Here is an 18,707-nt window from a genome sequence, read left to right as displayed (position 1 = left end):
GAACCTTGTCTAGAAGGAAACCAGAAGGAGTGATGTGACCTCATTGGAATGGTATGCTTTTGTGACTAGAAGTGGTTGGGGAGACTTTTTAATTATCTGAGAATGACCAGAAAAATTATAGGATCTACACAAAATCTTACGTAGTGTTGAGAGAAAAGGCATGCCTCATTGTGGATTTCAGAGGTCAACCAGGAAAAGGAAATGTGGTTGTTTTTTGAGTGTACGCTATGATCTCTGCTTGGGCTAATCTAACATTTGTAATTAAAAAGCACTTTAAGCTGTTTTTTTTTTTTTTTTGAGTCTTACTCTGCTGCCAGGCTAGAGTGCAGTGGTGCAATCTCAGTTCACTGCAATCTCTGACTTCCTGGTTCAAGGGATTCTCCTGCCTCAGCCTCCTGAGTAGCTGGGATTACAGGCACACACCACCACCCAGCTAATTTTTATTATTATTAGAGATTTATTATTATTATTAGAGAAAGGGTTTCATTAGTGGGTCAGGATGGTCTCAATCTCCTGACGTTGTGATCCACCCTCCTTGGCCTCCCAAACTGTTGGGATTACAGGTTTGAGCCACCGCACCCAGAGCACTTCAAGCTCTTTAAAGGAGAAGATGCTGTATGTCAAGCAGCCTTAACTTCATAGTCTTCATTTAGTCTTTTCCCCACCCCCATCCAAGACTGTGTTTAGTGTCTTAGGCTTATTTGGATGCAGAATCAGAGACATACTATATTTTAAGGCATGTTGTATGTATAATTTAATAGAAATCAAAGAAAAAGATCCATACAAGGGTCTGGCTTTACATGCATAAAACTAGAAATTGATTATGGATTCAAGACCTCGCTCCTTGGGTTTCTGTTGCTGTGAGATTAAAATTAAAAAATTAAGGCCAGGCGCGGTGGCTCACACCTATAATCCCAGCACTTTGGGAGGCTGAGGCAGATGGATCATGAGGTTGAGAGATCGAGACCATCCTGGTCAACAAGGTGAAACCCCATCTCTACTAAAAATACAAAAATTAGCTGGGCATGGTGGTGCGCACCTGTAGTCCTAGCTACTCAGGAGGCTGAGACAGGAGAATTGCTTGAACCCAGAAGGCGGAGGTTGCGGTGAGCCGAGATCGTGCCATTGCACTCCAGTCTGGGTGTGCAATGCGAAACTCTATCTCAAAAAATAAATAAATAAAATTTAAAAATTAAAAATAAAGGAAAAAAGATAAACAAAAAACAACAACGAAAAACCTCATTCCTTGCACTTGTGAGATGCCATAGGAATGACCCTGTTCTACTCCACTAGCTGCTTCTTTTCTTTTAGTTCCCTTCACTTATGATTTCTGTACCCTGATACCCTCACCTGTACCAGGGCACACGGTTTCCAGAGTCCTTCTACGTCTTTGTTACTCAAAGTCTGGGCTGCAGACCAGCAACATCAGAATACCCTGGGAGCCAGTTAGAAATGCAAAATCTCAGGCCCCACCCAGACCCATTGCATTAGAATCTGCATTTTAATAGGATTTCCAGGTGATCCATGGTCATATTAAAGTTTGAGAAGCACTGATCTACAGGGTTAATTTCCTTCCTTCCTCCCTCCCTTTCTCCCTTGCATCCTCTGTGCTAAGCAGCCCAGGCTCTCAGTTTTTCTCAAAATCTCAAAGGAAAAACTCTGATAGACACAGCCTAAGTGTCAAGACCCAGCCACTATAACTGGAGGGGTGTGAGGCTATGGTACAAAACATACTTCCTAAGGCAGGACTGTGGGTAGAGACTTTTAAGAAGGAATGCTTGACATAATTAAGAGATTTTAAAATATTTTCATTTACAAAACTGCACTCAAGTTGTTGTTCACTTGCAATTTAGAAAATATCAAGTCTCTCTGCAAGTCAGAGCTTCCTACCAGCAGGGACTAATAAGCAGTTGATATAAATATCAGTCAATATGAAAGAAAGACTATATTACCAACCTGTGAAACTTTATTTAAAATAAATGTACAGGACAAGCACGGTGGCGCCTGTAATCCCAGCACTTTGGGAGACTGAGGTGGCTGGATCATTTGAGGTCAGGAGTTCAAGACCAGCCTGGCCAACATGGTGAACCCTCATCTCTACTAAAAATACAAAAATTAGCTGGATGTGGTGGTACTGTTGTACTGGCGCGAGCATAGAAAGTCAACACCAAGACAAAAGTATGCCAAAGTGCAGGGTCTTTATTGCCGGCGGCCACAGAGGACTCACCTCTCTCCAACCCGTAGCCCCGAAAGGAGGGCGTCAAGACCTTTTATACCCCTAAAACCACCTTGGGGGTGAGAGTGAGGGGCAGGGGTTAGGGGTGAGGGGCTTCAGACGTTCTGAGGGCCAGTGGATTCCATAAATCACCTCCTGGGCAGAGATGAGGGCGAGGGGCTCCGGATATTCTGAGGGCCAGGGGACTTCTGTCACTCCGATTGTTACCTAAGTGGTTCACAGAAGTCAAGATAAGCATTAGTTTACACATTGTCTGGGTAGGGTGGAAATCACAGACCTTAATTACTTATTACAAGTCGCAGGGGCCAAGATGGCGTGGGTTTGGACTGCTTGCCTGTCACATTAGGGGTCACAGAGAGCCGTTTCAACAGAAAGCCGAGGTATGGTTGAGGTATGCAGTTTATGGGGCTTTTACCATGTCACAGTATATGCCTGTAATCCCAGCTACTTGGGAGGCTGAGGCAGAATGGCTTGAACTCGGGACGTCGAGGTTGCAGTGAGCTGATATTGCACCACTGCACTCCAGCCTGGGCGATGGAGTGAGACTCCATCTCAAAATGAATAAATAAATAAAATAAATATACAGTTCAGCTGGGCACAGTGGCTTATACCTGTAATCCCAGCACTTTGGGAAGCCCAGGTGGGAGGATTTCTTGAGGCCAGGAGTTCGAGACCAGCCTGGGCAACATAGTGAGATCTTGTCTCTTTAAAATATTAAGTGGATGTAGTGGTGCACACCTGTGTTCCTAGCTGCTTGGGAGGTTGAGGAGGTCACTTAAGCCCAGGAGTTCTAGACTACAGTGAGATATGATCACACCACTCTTCTCTAGCCTGGGAAACTGAGTGAGACTTCATCTCTGTAAAATAATAAATAAAAAGAAATGTACAGTTCCATAGACTTTTCCAAAACAGACTTTTTATTGTCATCATACCTCCAGGAACCAATGTTCTATACCAAACAATGACTAGTCATTAGAAAAGATTTAAAAAGGTAATGTTTTGCCCTACTTTTCTTTATTTGCCAGGGAATACATTCTCTCTGAAAACAAAAAGATAGCTCCTAGATATATTATTATTTTTCCTAGCTGATAAAGTGGCTTCCAGGACCAATCTTTTAATGTGGGGTTATTAAAATCACAAAGGGCTAAATTGCTCTAATACTGAGGGTCCCCATGCCTATAGCACAATGGGATACAGTATTATTATGCCCAAAACTACTCACTCACCACACAGTAAGTGGCAGGACCTTTGGTTTCTTAGAGTGTACTCACGAGATGGTGGCATCAACATCGCTGGGGGATTTGTTAGGAATGCAAATTCTTAGCCCTATCTCCTACTTACTGAATCAGAAACTCTGAGGGTGTGGCCCAAAGTTTGTGTTTTAATGAGCCTTCCAGGTGGTTCTGATGCTTAGTGAAGTTTGAGAACCAGTGAGTCAGGGTAGTGCAAATTCCTATAGCAAATATATACTCATTGGCTCAAACAAAATACAAATATATTTGTTGTTGATTTAAAGGTACAGGTGTAGCTAATCAGGTTGGCAGAGTGGCCTCTTTCATGTAGTTATTTAGGAACTCGGGCTGATGGAGGCACTGCCATCTTCAATGTGTGGCTTTCATGGTTGCTTCAAAGGTCAGGCCAGTCAAAAGAGAAGAGCATGGAGAAGTGGCTGTGGGAAGTGTTTATATGCATATATGTCCAGAAATGGCTTACATATGTCCACATTTCATTGGCTAGATCTCAGTCACATGGCCTTACCTAACTGCAAGGGAGGCTAGTGTGACATGGTAAAAGCCCCATAAAACTGCATACCATACCTCGGCTTTCTAGTGAAACTGCTCTCTGTAACCCAAATGCGACAGGCAAGCAGTCCAAACCCATGCCATCTTGGCCCCTGCGACTTGTAATAAGTAATTAAGGACTGCGATTTCCACCCTACCCAGACAATGTGTAAACTAATGCTTATCTTGACTTTTGTGAACCACTTAAGTAACAACCAGAATGTCGAAAAGTCCCCTGGCCCTTGGAGTGTCCGGAGCCCCCACCCTCATCTCCGCCCAGGAATCCACTGAAATGTCCAGAGCCCCTCACCCTCATCTCCACCCAGGAGGTGATTGACAGAAACCACTAGCCTCAGAACGTCTAAAACCCCTCACCCCCACCCCCGCCCCTCACCCTCACTCCCAAGATGATTTTAGGGGTATAAAAGGTCTTGACACCCTCCTTTCGGGGCTACGGGTTGGAGAGACGTGAGTCCTCCGTGGCCGCTGGCAATAAAGACCCTGGAATTTGGCATACTTTTGTCTTGGTGTTGACTTTCTATGCTCAGCCAGGACAACACTAGGAAATGTAGTCTAGCTTGTGACCAAGAGAAAAAGGCAAACGGATGAAAGAGAATTATAAAAGAAGCCAATTATATTGAAATATAAATTATTAAAAATATTTTTGACAGCTGTAGAGGTACTTTCTAATTAATGCATTGAATAACAAGATCTAGTGGTTACAGGAAAGGAGTCCTGATTGAGACCCCAGAGAGGGTTCTTCAATCTCCCACAAGAAAGATACCACGGTGAGTCCACAGAGTAAAATGAAAGTAAGTTTATTAAGAAAGTAAAGGAGTAAAAGATTGGCTACTCCATAGAGGAGCCCCAAGGGCTACTGGTTACCCATTTTTATGCTTGTTTCTTGATTTTCTTTTTTCTGCACTTTGGTGTTTTATTCTTTCCAAGTCTCAGGCTTATGCACAGGTTGGAAGAGCATTGTTAAAATAAAAAATGGACCTAAAGTGGCTTGGCTGAGATGGCCAGTGGACCACTGAGTGGTGGGGTCCAGGTCCCACCCTGCTGCTGGGGGAGTCCCTGGAGCCTCTTGGCACTACGTGGCCTGTGTGCAGCCCGGGTGCCCAGGTCCCGGACCCCTGCAGGGCAGAGCGACAGGGCAGGGGCCGGCCCTGGGGGGAGTGTCTCCAGTCACAGGGAGAGTATCTCCAGCAGCCATCCACCACCCACTCCCCAGCCAGCTGGTCTTGCAGCTGTTCTGACAGAGCTGGGGGCAGAGCCTGCAGTCTTGTTCCCAGAGGTCTGGAGTTGCCGCAGGTGGTATCACGGTGCCTCTGCGCCTGATGACCCAGCCTGGGGTTCCCTGGCTTCTGGGCCATACTCAAGAGGATCTGCTCTGTGCTGGAGGCTGAGATGTCCAGGAGCTGCCAGGCAGCGTGGGGGTTGAGCTTGTCCTGGTCTCGGCAGAGTGCCCACACATACAGCATCCACAGCACATTGTCCGGGTTGCCCTCCACCACCTCACCTTTGGGGTTCCTGACCAGCATCACCAGCTGCGCCTGAAAGGTGATGATCAGCACCGGCCCTTGCTCCATCATCTTGCCCATGGCCAGATCAACTTTGTCGATATCTAGGATGCGAGAATGGAACTGGAGGCCCAGCGCCTTGGCCTGCTGGATGGGGTGGGCCAGCTGGCTGTAAGTAGCTTCATAGCACCAGAATGTCAGCTCTCCAGAAATCATAGCCTCCAAGACACTGGGGATGATATCATTCTCATATTGCTTCAGAAACTGGTCCTTGACGAAGGCCAGGTCCACCCGGAGGATCTCCATGAGTACCTCAGACATCTCAGTTTTTGAGAACAGGCCCCCCAGCAGGTCGGTGACCTTGTCCATCAGGGCCATGGACGCCTGGATGAGCGCATTGTCGCTTTCATCGAACTTCATCTTCATCTCGAAGAACCGGTTGAACATCAGGTTGTTCTCCTTGAAGTCCTTCCACTGCTGGTACCACCTGGAGTCCTTGTGCAGAACGACTCCCAGGGCCTCCCTCGTTTGGTTCAAACACTTTCTCTTCCTTGAACTTCCCTCCTGCAAACTCTGTCCTCTTCCGGAGTCGCTAGGGCCTTCAGTAGGGCCCTTTCTGCCCCAAGACATTGTAGTCAATTTCCTTCTTCAAGGACTCCACCCCCTGGGAGAGGGCTCTGAAGGTCGCCGTCCTGCCCAGCTTCTTCCCGCCTTTGGACATCGACTTGGCTGACTGCTTGGCGGTCTTGGCCACTTCCTCCACACCCTCCTTGATTTTCCGGCCAAGATCACTTTTACTGACTTCATGCAGGCTCTCCTTCATGGTGCCTGTCAGCTCCCCAAGCTTCTTCCGTAGCCTCTCACTTGTCCGCACGGTTTCTGACTCCATGGTTTTGTATTTCCTTCTGGCCTCCTGGAGCGTGTCTGATTCTTCCGGACTCCTGGCCTCATCTGGAATTTTTTTATACTTTCTTTCATTTCTTTGTTTTTGGCTAATTCTTGTTTGATATTATCTAGCAAGCCGGACAGAAAGCCTTTTCTGTTTCCAGAAGAATATGATTTGGACAGTGGCAGCTCTCCGTCCGGCTGGCGCATCTTATAGGTCAACCCATGGGGTAGGCTTTGGCTGGAAAGAAACTGGATTCCACCGCTGAGGCATCTCCGCCGACAGCGGCACCAGCCACTCCGCAGCGCCGCCGCCGCCATCATGTCGAAGGACGGTGTGACCTTCTCGCCGTGGGGGCCAGATTGTGTCATCTCTGTTTCTTGATTATATGCTAAACAAGAGGTGGATTATTCATGCGTTCCCCTTTAAGACCACATAAGGTAACTTCCTGACATTGCCGTGGCCTCTGTAAACTGTCATGGCGGTGGTGTGAGTGTAGCAGTGAGGATGACTGTGAGGATGACCATAGGTCACTCTCATTGTCATCTTGATTTTGGTGGGCTTTAGCCAGCTTCTTTGCCTCAAGCTGTTTTGTCGGGAAGGTTTTTATGACCCATATCTTGTGCTGACCTCCTGTCTCATCTTGTGACTTAGAATGCCTTAACCGTCTGGGAATGCAGCCCAGTAGGTCTCAGCCTCATTTTACCCAGCTCCTATTTAAGGTGGAGTTGCTGTACTTCAAATGCCTCTGAGATTGGCACATTTACTAACTACTGTGATTTTGAAGTAACAAGTATAAATAGTATTTCAAGAGATCTGCGCCACTAACAACTTTTGTATTTAAATCTATGATTACTTTTGGTGGCACAAGTCACAGGCACTACTAATGATACCAGGTTTATGGACTACATTCATAATTGAACCATATATTAATTTTCAATTGTAAGTTATTGAAAATAAAGGCATATTTTTTCTCTATCCAAGTTAATTGACTGCCTTCTTCATCTCCCTTAAATTTCATCTGTGGGTTGAAGAGCCTCTGCTGTACACCTTATTTCTAGCCTGTGATGAGGGGAACCTTTTTTTTTTTGAGACAGAGTTTTGGTCTTATTGCCCAGGCTGAAGTGCTACGGCTCAATTTCAGCTCATGGTATCCTCTGCCTCCTGGGTTCAAGCGATTCTCCTGCTTCAGCTTCCAGAATAGCTGGGATTACAGGCATGCACCACCATACCTGGCTAATTTTGTATTTTTAGTAGAGATGGGGGTTTCACCATATTGGCCAGGCTGGTCTTGAACTCCTAACCTAAGGTGATCCACCCACCTCAGCCTCCCAAAGTGCTGGGGTTACAAGCATGTGCCACTGTGCCCCGCTGTCATTTGATTTTTTTTTTTTTTTTTTTTTTGAGACAGAGTCTTGCTGTCACCTGGCTGGAGTGCAGTGGTGCAATTTCAGCTCACTGCAACCTCCGCCTCCTGAGCAGCTGGAACCACAGGCTCATGCCACCACCCCCGGCTAATTTTTTTGTATTTTTAGCAGAGACAGGGTTTCACCTTGTTGGCCAGGATGGTCTTGATCTCTTGACCTCGTGATCCACCTGCCTCAGCTTCCCAAAGTGCTGGAATTACAGGCATGGTCCATTGTGCCCAGCCATCATTTGATTTTTTTTTAATGGCATATTATATGCTTTATAAGCAGCAGTTTATTGAGCTTTATAATATTTACATATGGTAAATTTATGTCTTGTTTAATGATACACCTTAGTTCTTCACATATGATACAAAAGTAATATATATATATATACATATATGCAGATATATATGTATTTTCTTTTTTTTTAGACAAAGTCTCACTCTGTTCCCCAGGCTGGACTTCAGTAGCACAATCTCTGCTCACTGCAACCTCCGCCTCCTGGGCTCAAGCAATTCACTTGCTTCAGCCTTCCAAATAGCTGGGATTATAGGTGTGTGCTACCACACCCAGCTAAGTTTTGTGTGTTTTTTTTTTTTTGAGACGGAGTTTCGTTCTTGTTACCCAGGCTGGAGTGCAATGGCGCGACCTCGGCTCACCGCAACCTCCGCCTCCTGAGTAGCTGGGATTACAGACACACGCCACCATGCCCAGCTAATTTTTTTTGCATTTTTAGTAGAGACGGGGTTTCACCATGTTGACCAGGATGGTCTTGATCTCTTGACCTCGTGATCCACCCGCTTTGGCCTCCCAAAGTGCTGGGATTACAGGCTTGAGCCACCGCGCCCGGCCAAGTTTTGTATTTTTAATGGAGATGGAGTTTCAGCATGTTGCCCACGCTGAAAAGTAATTCTGTATTGATGCTCAATGGGTCAATGTGTTAATTTTCCATCTTTTCAGATACATCATCAACTTGACAGTAGTTTGACCTTATAAAGTAATAATGCTTACCCTAAAATGTTATTTTTTAAAATTTCTGCCTCATTCATCTGAATTGTTGATAAACATTTTCTTGTTTTAATCAGTCAACATATATTCCTGAGCACTTCCGGTCCCGTGGATATATGTAGAATATTAATTCTGAATGCATTACTGCTTTATAATCTCTTTACATAAGAGCAGAGTGGTGAAGGGCACTGGTGGAGTTAGATAAACCTGGGTTCTAATCTGGACTCTTCTAATTGCAACTTTTTGGTTTTAAGCAGATTACTTAACCCCGAAAAGCTTTCTGCAAGGCGTATACAGGTTTAGTGCCTACATGGTGCTTAGTAAATTGTTGCTATTAATATTTCCTCCCTTTTTATGCCCATCTACTCATACACAGCCAAACAGCCTGATTAAGTTGAGTATTCAACCTCCAGGGAAAATAGCTAACCACCTGCAAGCTTTAACAGAAAGTGCATGCATTAGAGATTGTTGTTTGTAGGTGACAGGACCTGACTCTGTCTGACTTAAGCCAAAGGATAATTTAATACAACTAGATTATGGAACTCACCATCAAGACCGCATGTCTGGTTAGAACAGACAAAACCAGGCAGCTTCAGAAGGTCTTTTGTGTAGCCGTTGGACCTAATGAACTCTTACTGATCTCAGTCTTTTCCTGCCTCCATGTAATATGCACAGTCCAAGCAGAGAGACTTGAATTCAGAGTCTTGCCTATGGGCCTACCCCTGAGATGTACTGGGTTATTAAGAGGGAAGATCTAGAGTGGGCTCTGGAACATCTTGATGTAACTGTGTCTGAAGACATTACTCATCACCAGGAAATGCAAATAAAAGCTACAGTGAGATATCACCTCACATCTGTTAGGATGGTTGTCATCAATAAGGCACAAGATAAAAATTGTGGATGAGGAAGTGAAGTGACTGTGTCTTCTGGGGTAAATACCTGGGTTCATTGTCTTGCGTCAAGAAAATTTAGAGCTCGGACACACTGGAGGAGTTTAGGAGCGGAGGTTTAATAGGCAAAAGGAAGAGAAAGAAAGAAAAATCTCTCTCTCTCTCTCTCTCTAGTAAGAGAGAGGGGACTTCCCAGAGGAAAAGGCTGGCAGGTGGTGGATGCGCGGAATTTTAGAGTCTGGCTTGAGGAGGTGGTGTCTGATTTTCGTAGGGCTCACAGATTGGTTTGATCAGGTGTGATGTTTACCTAGCTGCTGGGAGGGCTGGTCTCCCTACCCTAATCTTATTATGCAAATGAACTCTTTCCTTGGCCGCCGCCAGTTTGTCTGCTCCTTACTGTACACGTGGCTGGCAGAGAAGGGAAGATGGAGCCATCATTTTGAACACGTCTGGTCCAACCCAGGTAGTTCTTTTCTGCTGGCATCCACCTGCGAAAGCTCTCAGCTTGTCTATGGCTGCTGCTCGACTTTACAGGCTGCTCTTTGTTGGAAAATAATTTGGGGCTGCTTCTTATTAAAGGGAAAACCTTACTTAGGACTCTCATACCCTTACTATCTGACTAGTAATTTCTTCTTAACTCTGGTATCAGAAGGATATGGAGAAAATGGAACCCTTGTACCCTGTAGGAGGGAATGTAAAATGGTGTAGCCACTGTGCAAAACCGTATGGTGGGTTCTTATTGGAAATGGGTTTATGATGTTGGGAAAAGTCTACACAGAGGCAATGGATTACTCAGCAAGGCTTGTTTACCTCCTGCAGGAAGGGTGCAACTCTTGCCACAAGAGCACAGCTGAACAAAGACAGGGGCATTAGTTACTTTCATATAACCTGACGCAATTGCCCTACTGCTGAGTCCAGTTTCTGTTGGCCAGAACGGGACCTCACATTCTATGCTTGACCCGATTGGCTAAAAACTTGGAAATTTTCTAAAGAAGTGAAGGCAGAGGAGAACAAAGGAAAAGAGAAAGTAATTTGAGGAATTCTTAGAGAAGCGATAACATTTCCAAATAAGGAAGAGGACAATGTCTGACCTAAGACTTGCCTGGGCTTGTCCAGGCATGCCTGGGCAATTATCTAGGTTAAAGTGTAAGAACTAAGAACACGGCATGCACTTACTTCTTTATTATAGCTAACAGCTACTTTATTAGCAAAAGCTTTAAAGTAAATTAATCTTTGAAGAAACTATTATTTATTCGTAATAAACTAAGAGGAAAGCTTTGAAGAGGAACCTTTTATTTATTCTTATTTCCTACATTTCTCAAAAAGTTAAAACTAGAATTACCATATGATCCAACAATTTGCATTTCTGGCTATAAGTACAAAGGAGTTGAAGTCAGGATCTTGGGTCCAGGTGAGGTGGCTCACGCCTGTAATCCCAGCACTTTGGGAGGCCGAGGCGGGCTGATCACGAGGTCAAGACCAACGCCTGTAATCCCAGCACCTTGGGAGGCCGAGGCGGGCTGAATGGTCAAGACCAGCCTGACCAATATGGTGAAACCCTGTCTCTACTTAAAAAAAAAAAAATTACCCAGGCATGATGACAGGTGCCTGTAATCCCAGCTACTCAGGAGGCTGAGGCAGGGGAATTGCTTAAACCTGGGAAGGGGAGGTTGTAGTGAGTCGAGATCATAGCTGGTGTCGTGGCACTGCAGCCTGGGTGACAGAGTGAGATTCTGTCAGAAATAGAAAGAGAGAGAGAGAGAGAAGGGAGGAAGGAAAGAAGGAAGGAGTCAGGATCTTGAAGAGTTATACATGCTCCTATGTTCCTTGCAGCATTTTTGACAGTAGCCAATATATGGAAACAATCTAAATGTCCATGGAGAGATGAGTGGATAGAGAAAATGCAATATATATACACACAACAGAATAGTACTCAGCCTTAAAAGTGAGAGAAATCCTGGCATATGCAACAGTATGGATGAACCTGGAGAACATTATGTTAAGTGCAATAACTCAGTCACGAAAGATAAATACTGCATGATTCCACTTGTATAAGGTATCTAAGTTAGTCAAATTCATAAAATCAAAGAATAAAATGGTAGTTGCCGGGTGCTGGAGGGAAGGAGAGATAGGAAGTTGCTGTCCAGTGGGTATACAGTTTCAGTTATGCAAGCTGAGTGAGTTCTAAAGATCTGCTATACAACATTGTGCCTAGAGTTAATACTGTATTGTGCACCTAAAGGTTGAAGAGAGTAGATCTTATGATAAATGTTCCACACACACACGCGCGCGCGCGCGCACGCGCACACACACACACACACACACACACACACACACACACAAACACACTCTCATGACTGGACATCTTGAGAAATGATTATCCAAAAGGTGCGATAAATTGGGGTGGCCTAAAAATGATAGAAGTCCACTACTCAGTCTTCCAAGTGTCTATGCCCTAATAAAGAGTAACTCTTATTAGCACCTGGAAGAGCTTATAGCACCACCTACTGTTTCAAGCTAAAATTTCCTCTGTGAAAAGGCATGGCTTATTTTATATATTACTTAGGACAAGAAAGTGGCATAAATCAAGGAGCTGTAATTCTTTGTTGTTATTTAGAGAAATAAAGGTGAACACTCATTGATGAGTCCATGTTGTTTATTGGGTTTGTAATCATAGCCGTGAACTGCTGATTTGTAAATTGTTGCTGCAAGATCCAGGAAGTAAAGCAGTAGTAATAACGATAATAATATATTAAGTTCTTTTTCTATGCTGTGTACTGTTCTGAGTACCTAATGCTAATTGTCTCATTTAAACACCATCATTACTCTACAACAGATGTATTGTTATATGCATTTGACAAATTAAAAAAAAAAGCAAGGTACAGAGAAGTAATTTAGCCAAGATCACACACTTAGTAAATAATAGAGCTGGTATTAGATTTGAGCCCAGGTAATTTGACTCACTGGAGAGTAACAAACAACTCTCTCCTAATGATCGGTACCTCACATGTGTCTGTTTTCAAGACACACCAACACTGTGACTCATTTTTCTATTTCTATTTGATTTCCTTTCTGACTAGTATGAATAATACACTATGGTGTTCAAGAATATATTTTATTCACACAAGTAATATACATAGTAATTATAGTGAATGCTTATGTACTATTACATGCTAGGGACTCTTTGAAGTACTTCACCTGCATTAATTTATTCTTTTCAGTAACCCTATGATGTATTATTTTAATCCTCACTTTACAGGTGAGGAAATCATTAAATAACTGTGCAAGATCACACAACTAGGAAGTGACAAAGGCAGTATGAGAAAGCAGATCAGGGCTGGAGTCTTTGTAGTATACTACACTGCTTATAAAAAGTTATTTTAAAGGCTGGGCATGGTGGCTCACACCTGTAATCCAAGCACTTTGGAGGCCAAGGCAGGCGAATCACCTGAGGTCGGCAGTTCAAGACCAGCATGACCAACATGGTGAAACCCTGTCTTTATAAAAAAAAAAAGGTTATTTAAAAATAGTTCAAGTAAATTTGGGTATGACAGAAATCACTGAGGCAGTGCTCAGATCTGGAGAAAAAAATGTTAAGGTGGAATGAAGATGACTGAAGTTTAGGAAAGGCTGATTTAAGTGGTTTAAAATTTTTGGCCAGTGAGCTCATAAATGGACCAGAAACCTGAATTTTTTTAAAAAGGGGGAAAAAAAACTTAAAAAATATAAATTTTTTTTTGGCTAGGTGTGATGGATTCCACCTGTAATCCCAGCACTTTGGGAGACCAAGGTGGGTGGATCATGAGGTCAGGAGTTTGAGACCAGCCTAGCCAACATGGTGAAACCCCATCTCTACTAAAAATACAAAAATTAGCTGGGCGTGGTGGCACATGCCTGTAATGCCAGCTATTCAGGAGGTTGAGGCAGGAGAATCGTTTGAACCCAGGAGGGGGAGGTTGCAGTGAGCTGAGATCGCACCACTGCACTCCAGTCTGGGCGACAGAGCAAGCATCCGTCTCAAAAAAATTTTTTATATCAGAAATAATTCTTCATTGAATATCTTCCTGGGCACTCTTGGTAGAATTTCTCTAGGGTAGATACTGGGATGTGAATTCACTGAGTTATTGCTCTGCAGAATGGCTGTGCCAACATGTTTTAATCTCTGTCATTTGGTTACTTTAGGGAAGTTTTACGCAGTTTTCCTCCCTGTTTCTAGAATTTGTAGACCACTGAGGAATACTGGTCATAATACTGGTTAGGCAAGATCTGATTGCTTATTACTCATAAGAGGAGAATCTGAATTCTTACAAGAGAAATGTACTTGACTTACTCCACTATTACAGAAGCTAATATATCATCAAATATTTTGTTCATTCTACCAGAACACTGAATTTCTGAATTACAAAGAATGCCGGGGCTGTGGGAGATAATGCCACCTAGTGGCCAGACTAAATTCTGGTTCTTTAAAGTTCTTAGTCTTCAAAGTATAGAAAAATTATCAGAGAAGCTTATTAAAAAATGAGATTCTTGGTCTCACCCATAGTGGGTGTAATTCAGAAGGGAAGAGAGAGAGAGAGAGAGAGAGAGAGAGAGAGAGAGAGAGAGAAAGAAAGAATATGAATGTGTGTGTGGGGTGGAGGGGATGGGTGGTAGTGGGGAGGAGGAGGGGGACGGGCCGGAGATGGGGAATGTCCAGTAACCTGCGTATTTAAAAAGCAGCCTGTATGGTTGTTGGTTTTGATGTATGTGTCTAAACTACCCTAGAATTCAGTTCAGCATTTGGCCCAGTTCCCTCTTCTCCTTAATCCTCTTCTCCAGCAGCTGCTGTAGTACCTTCTGGGTTACGTGGGAGTGGTGGGGATGTTCTGGGACTATTCTGGGTTGAGGAGGACCAGCTGAGCTTGCACACAGGGGCGGGATGAGAACAACACTAATGTATTTGGGGATGGATTTGAAAAGCCCAAACAATGGTCATGGTTTTGCCAAATCCATTTGCATTATTTCTTCACCGATTGCTGTTGACCTCGTTGCTCCTTTTGACTCTGTGAGAAACCCCCTCCTTTTAGAAAACTCTCTCCTTCGTATCCTTCAGCCTTGTGTACAGGGTCTCCATAATTGGACTGTAGCCCATCTTCTGGCTTCCTCACTGAGAATCCCACTGTACACATTAATCTTTCACTATCCCACAGAATCATTATTATGCTTTTTCTCATACTGCTTCACCCTCTGAAATTCTTACTCCTTATTTTTTATGCCTTTACTGCAACCTTTAAGCCTTTTACAAATCTTTAAAAATTCAGAAGACACACAAACTCAGAGAAGCCCTTCTTGGAGCAGTTACTGTTTATCTCTCACTAACTTCCCACCATATTTAGTTTGTACCCTCATACCAGCACATTATCAAATAATGTTTCTTTCTTTTTTTTTTTTTTGAGATGCAGTTTCGCTCTTGTTACCCAGGCTGGAGTGCAACGGCGCTATCTCGGCTCACCGCAACCTCCGCCTCCTGGGTTCAGGCAATTCTCCTGCCTCAGCCTCCTGAGTATCTGGGATTACAGGCACGCGCCACCGTGCCCAGCTAATTTTTTGTATTTTTAGTAGAGACGGGGTCTCACCATGTTGACCAGGATGGTCTCGATCTCTTGACCTTGTGATCCACCCGCCTCGGCCTCCCAAAGTGCTGGGATTACAGGCGTAAGTCACCGCGCCCGGCCCAAATAATGTTTCTTACTGTAAATACCCCATCCATCCGCCTATCATCTGTCTATTATTTATTCATTTCTTATGTTGTTTCCTTTGCCTTCAATGTAAATTCAGTTCATTCTTCAAATACCACCCACTCAACTAAGCCAAATGTAACTCTTCTCAGTTTCATTCATTGATTTCCTTCTCTGAGATCTACTAGCACTGAGAGTCTAATGCTTTAACCACTTTAAGCCTTAATTACACATTCCCATGTGTTCATGAACTTTGTGTTAGATTTCTCTTTCTGCTCTCCAGTAGATTGTAAGCCATGAGGACCAAGACTATTTTACATAATTATTGATATTTTCCAAAATTGCATGGTTCTTCAACTGCATAATATGGCTTAGCTGAACTTGTTTCCCTGAGTTGTCCTTATACTCATCTTGCTCTAAAAGAAGAGGAAAATGACAATTTTATTGAGCACTTCCTATGTGTCAGATACCATAGTTGGAATTTTACATATGTATGTAAAATTAAAATAATTTTAAAATAGAAAAATTTTAAATAAAAAATAAAAAAATATACACATATATAGTATGTATGTTTATACCCAAATATATGTGTGTGTGTGTATATATATAGATATATATACATATATATATATTTATATATTTATTTTTTAGATGAAGTCTTGTTCTGTCGCCTGGGCTGGAGTTCAGTGGTGTGATCTTGGCTCACTGCAACCTCCACCTCCCAAGTTCAAGCAATTCTCCTGCCTCAGCCTCCCAAATAGCTGGGATTACAGGCACCTGCTACCACACCCAGCTAATTTTTGTATTATTATTATTATTTTCTTCTTTTTTTAAATTTTTATTTTAATTTTTGTATTTTTACTAGACACAGGGTTTCACCATGTTGCCCACGCTGGTCTCATCTCGAACTCATGACCTGAGGTGATCCACCCACCTAAGCCTCCCAGAGTGCTGGTATTATAGGCATGGGCCACCATGCTCGGCTGGAATTTTACATGTATTTATGTTATTTAAAACTTAAAAGCTCTGTGAGTGGAATGTTACATGTTTTATAGGTTAGAACAGTTGGACTCAGAAATATTTAATACATTCTATAGCTATAATTAAGAAGGTAGCATTGGGACCCAGGTTCAGCTGATGCCCAAATCCATACCCTTTGTTCCACCACATTAGCTCCATTTGAGTTTGGAATCCTCACTTTGTGGTGTTTTGTGGTGATGCTCTGCATTCCTGCTTTCCTTCTGCAGAAGGAGTCTCTCAGGAATGTAAAGTAGCACTTTACCCTGGAGTCATATCCCTTGCTTCTTCCTACACTCCACTTCAGGCCAAACTGGAAACACCCTTCTTCACTCACACTCTGCCTGATGCTTGGGTCAAGCAGTGTGCCCACCTGCCTTTTTTTCCTCCTTTTTTTTGGGACTGGCTTTACTCAATTCAAAATGTTTCTTAATGTAGAATAACTCTGGGCCCTGAAATAGTGGGGTGCTTTAAAGAACACTTGTGGGGAAACCTTGCTTGCATGTTGAGCCTCCTCCATGCTCACTTTGGGGGTGCACATGATCTCACTGAACAGAGTGACTTTTGGAACTCTTTGTGTAATTAGCCCTGGAGAACTTCCAAACTAACTCAGTACAAATCTGAATTTGCTTGGTTGTGTTTTCTGCCACAGGGATTCAGAGCGAGCCCTCGGCATATTAGAAGACGAGTCGCAGCGGCTGCAGCTGCCCGTCTGGAAGAAGTGAAGCCCGTGGTGGAAGTTCACCATCAGAGCGAGCAAGAAACTTCAGTGAGGAAGCGAAGAATCAAGAAGAGCAGCCGAGTCCAGCCAGAATTTTATCACTCTGTTCAAGGTGCTTCAATCAGGAGGCCTGTAAGTAGAGAACTGTCATTTATAAAAATATTAAATTCGCTGTCAAATTGTGTGGTTCTTCTTTTAGTTTAAAAACATGATCAGATTAACTTTGAATAATTGGGAGGTTATATCGTTGTCATTCCCAACAAGTGACAGTGTACTCACATGAGTTCCAGCAAGGAATATGGTTTCATAGAAGGTTCTAGGGTGGCTAGATAGCTGACAAAGAGGCAAGAGTTAGTCAGTGTCAGGCAGCTGATATGAAAGCTGGTGAGTTCCCAGCCAGGCTGGAGCTGGGGATCTAGAATGAGGATGGGGACCTAGAGTCAACAAATCTAGATGTGGTAATGAGAAAATCAGAATTGGTGAAGAGGATGACAAAAAAACCAATGTAGGGATAGGAGAAGCAGTGAAGGAAGGTGGGGCGGGAGTCTTGGGCATTAACAGTGACTGAACTCCTCCTGGAAGCTCTTGAGTTGGTAAGGCCTGTGCATTCCTCCACAGCCAGCCCAGGCTTCCGCTGTAAGTGTCTTGGCCTTATCAGGTGTGGCCTTTATATCGTTATAAGGCAGCATCATTGTCCGTTGTTAACCTTACGCCCTGTGTTTCTGTTGGCCACAATATTGCCTTTCATCAGAAGTTCAGGGCTCAACTGGGAGTTGGTCTTCACCTCCTTCTTACATCCCGAGCACACTGTTCTAAGTGCTCTGATTTTTCTTTCCTTGGTTCTGGCCCATGGGCTTTTTGCCAAGGCTGGGGTTAAGAAAATGCCATTTTAAAACTTGTAAAGTTATTTTATGACTGCAATAATTTTATGTTGCTTTGGGATTAGAAAAAAGTGCCTGTATGGTTCATCCCTATGCTGTGGGGAACCTGCTGTTCTTTCTTGTGCCAACCTAGGGAGCCGTCAAGATTTGACTTGAAAATGTTTTTGTAAATTATTGAAACAGAACTTGCCCTTCTGTGGGGGTAACTATGTGGCAGGCACATGTGGAGATTGTGAGAAGGCGAGGAGAATGTCTGACTCAGTAACCAGGCCAATGACCATGGAAAGAAGTTTAAATGCTTTTACAGAAAAGGACCTGTTAATCATAACCAATTGAAGAAAAAGTACCTCTTTAGAAATGAGACTTTATTTTTAATGATTCAATAAAACAAAGGCTCAGTAGAATTTGGTATCTACGTAGAGAATTATAAAAGGGTAGGAAAATTTATTCATTCAACAAACATGCTTTTTATACAGGAAATCAGGGACATATAGACATATGTTAACTAACAGTTACTGAGGGCTTCATGTGTAACAGGTATTATTTTATGTCACTCATTTAACAATTCTGTAAGGTAGATGTTATTACTATTTTTTTTTTTATTCTTACTACTTTTTTTGAGACAGAGTCTTGCTCTG

The 18,707-nt window shown here is 43.3% G+C and overlaps 1 protein-coding gene and 1 pseudogene across 26 annotated transcripts in view; one reads left to right on the top strand and one right to left on the bottom strand.

Moving 5' to 3' along the window:
* The window catches only part of DST (dystonin), a 505,428-nt gene that overhangs the window by 45,530 nt on the left and 441,191 nt on the right, over positions 1-18,707 (top strand). For all 26 annotated transcript variants that reach the window (XM_078369452.1, XM_008994605.4, XM_035295973.3 and 23 more), the window contains one exon: positions 17,120-17,320. In XM_078369452.1, coding sequence (XP_078225578.1) covers positions 17,120-17,320 — 201 coding nt within the window. Of the gene's footprint in view, positions 1-17,119; positions 17,321-18,707 lie in introns of those variants that run through there.
* LOC103792474 (mitochondrial import inner membrane translocase subunit TIM44 pseudogene) lies at positions 4,859-6,855 on the bottom strand (annotated as a pseudogene).

The sequence above is a fragment of the Callithrix jacchus genome, chromosome 4 (assembly GCF_049354715.1).
Source record: "Callithrix jacchus isolate 240 chromosome 4, calJac240_pri, whole genome shotgun sequence".
In the NCBI taxonomy this organism is placed as follows: Eukaryota; Metazoa; Chordata; class Mammalia; order Primates; family Cebidae; genus Callithrix; species Callithrix jacchus.
This window is presented reverse-complemented; position numbering and strand designations above follow the sequence as displayed.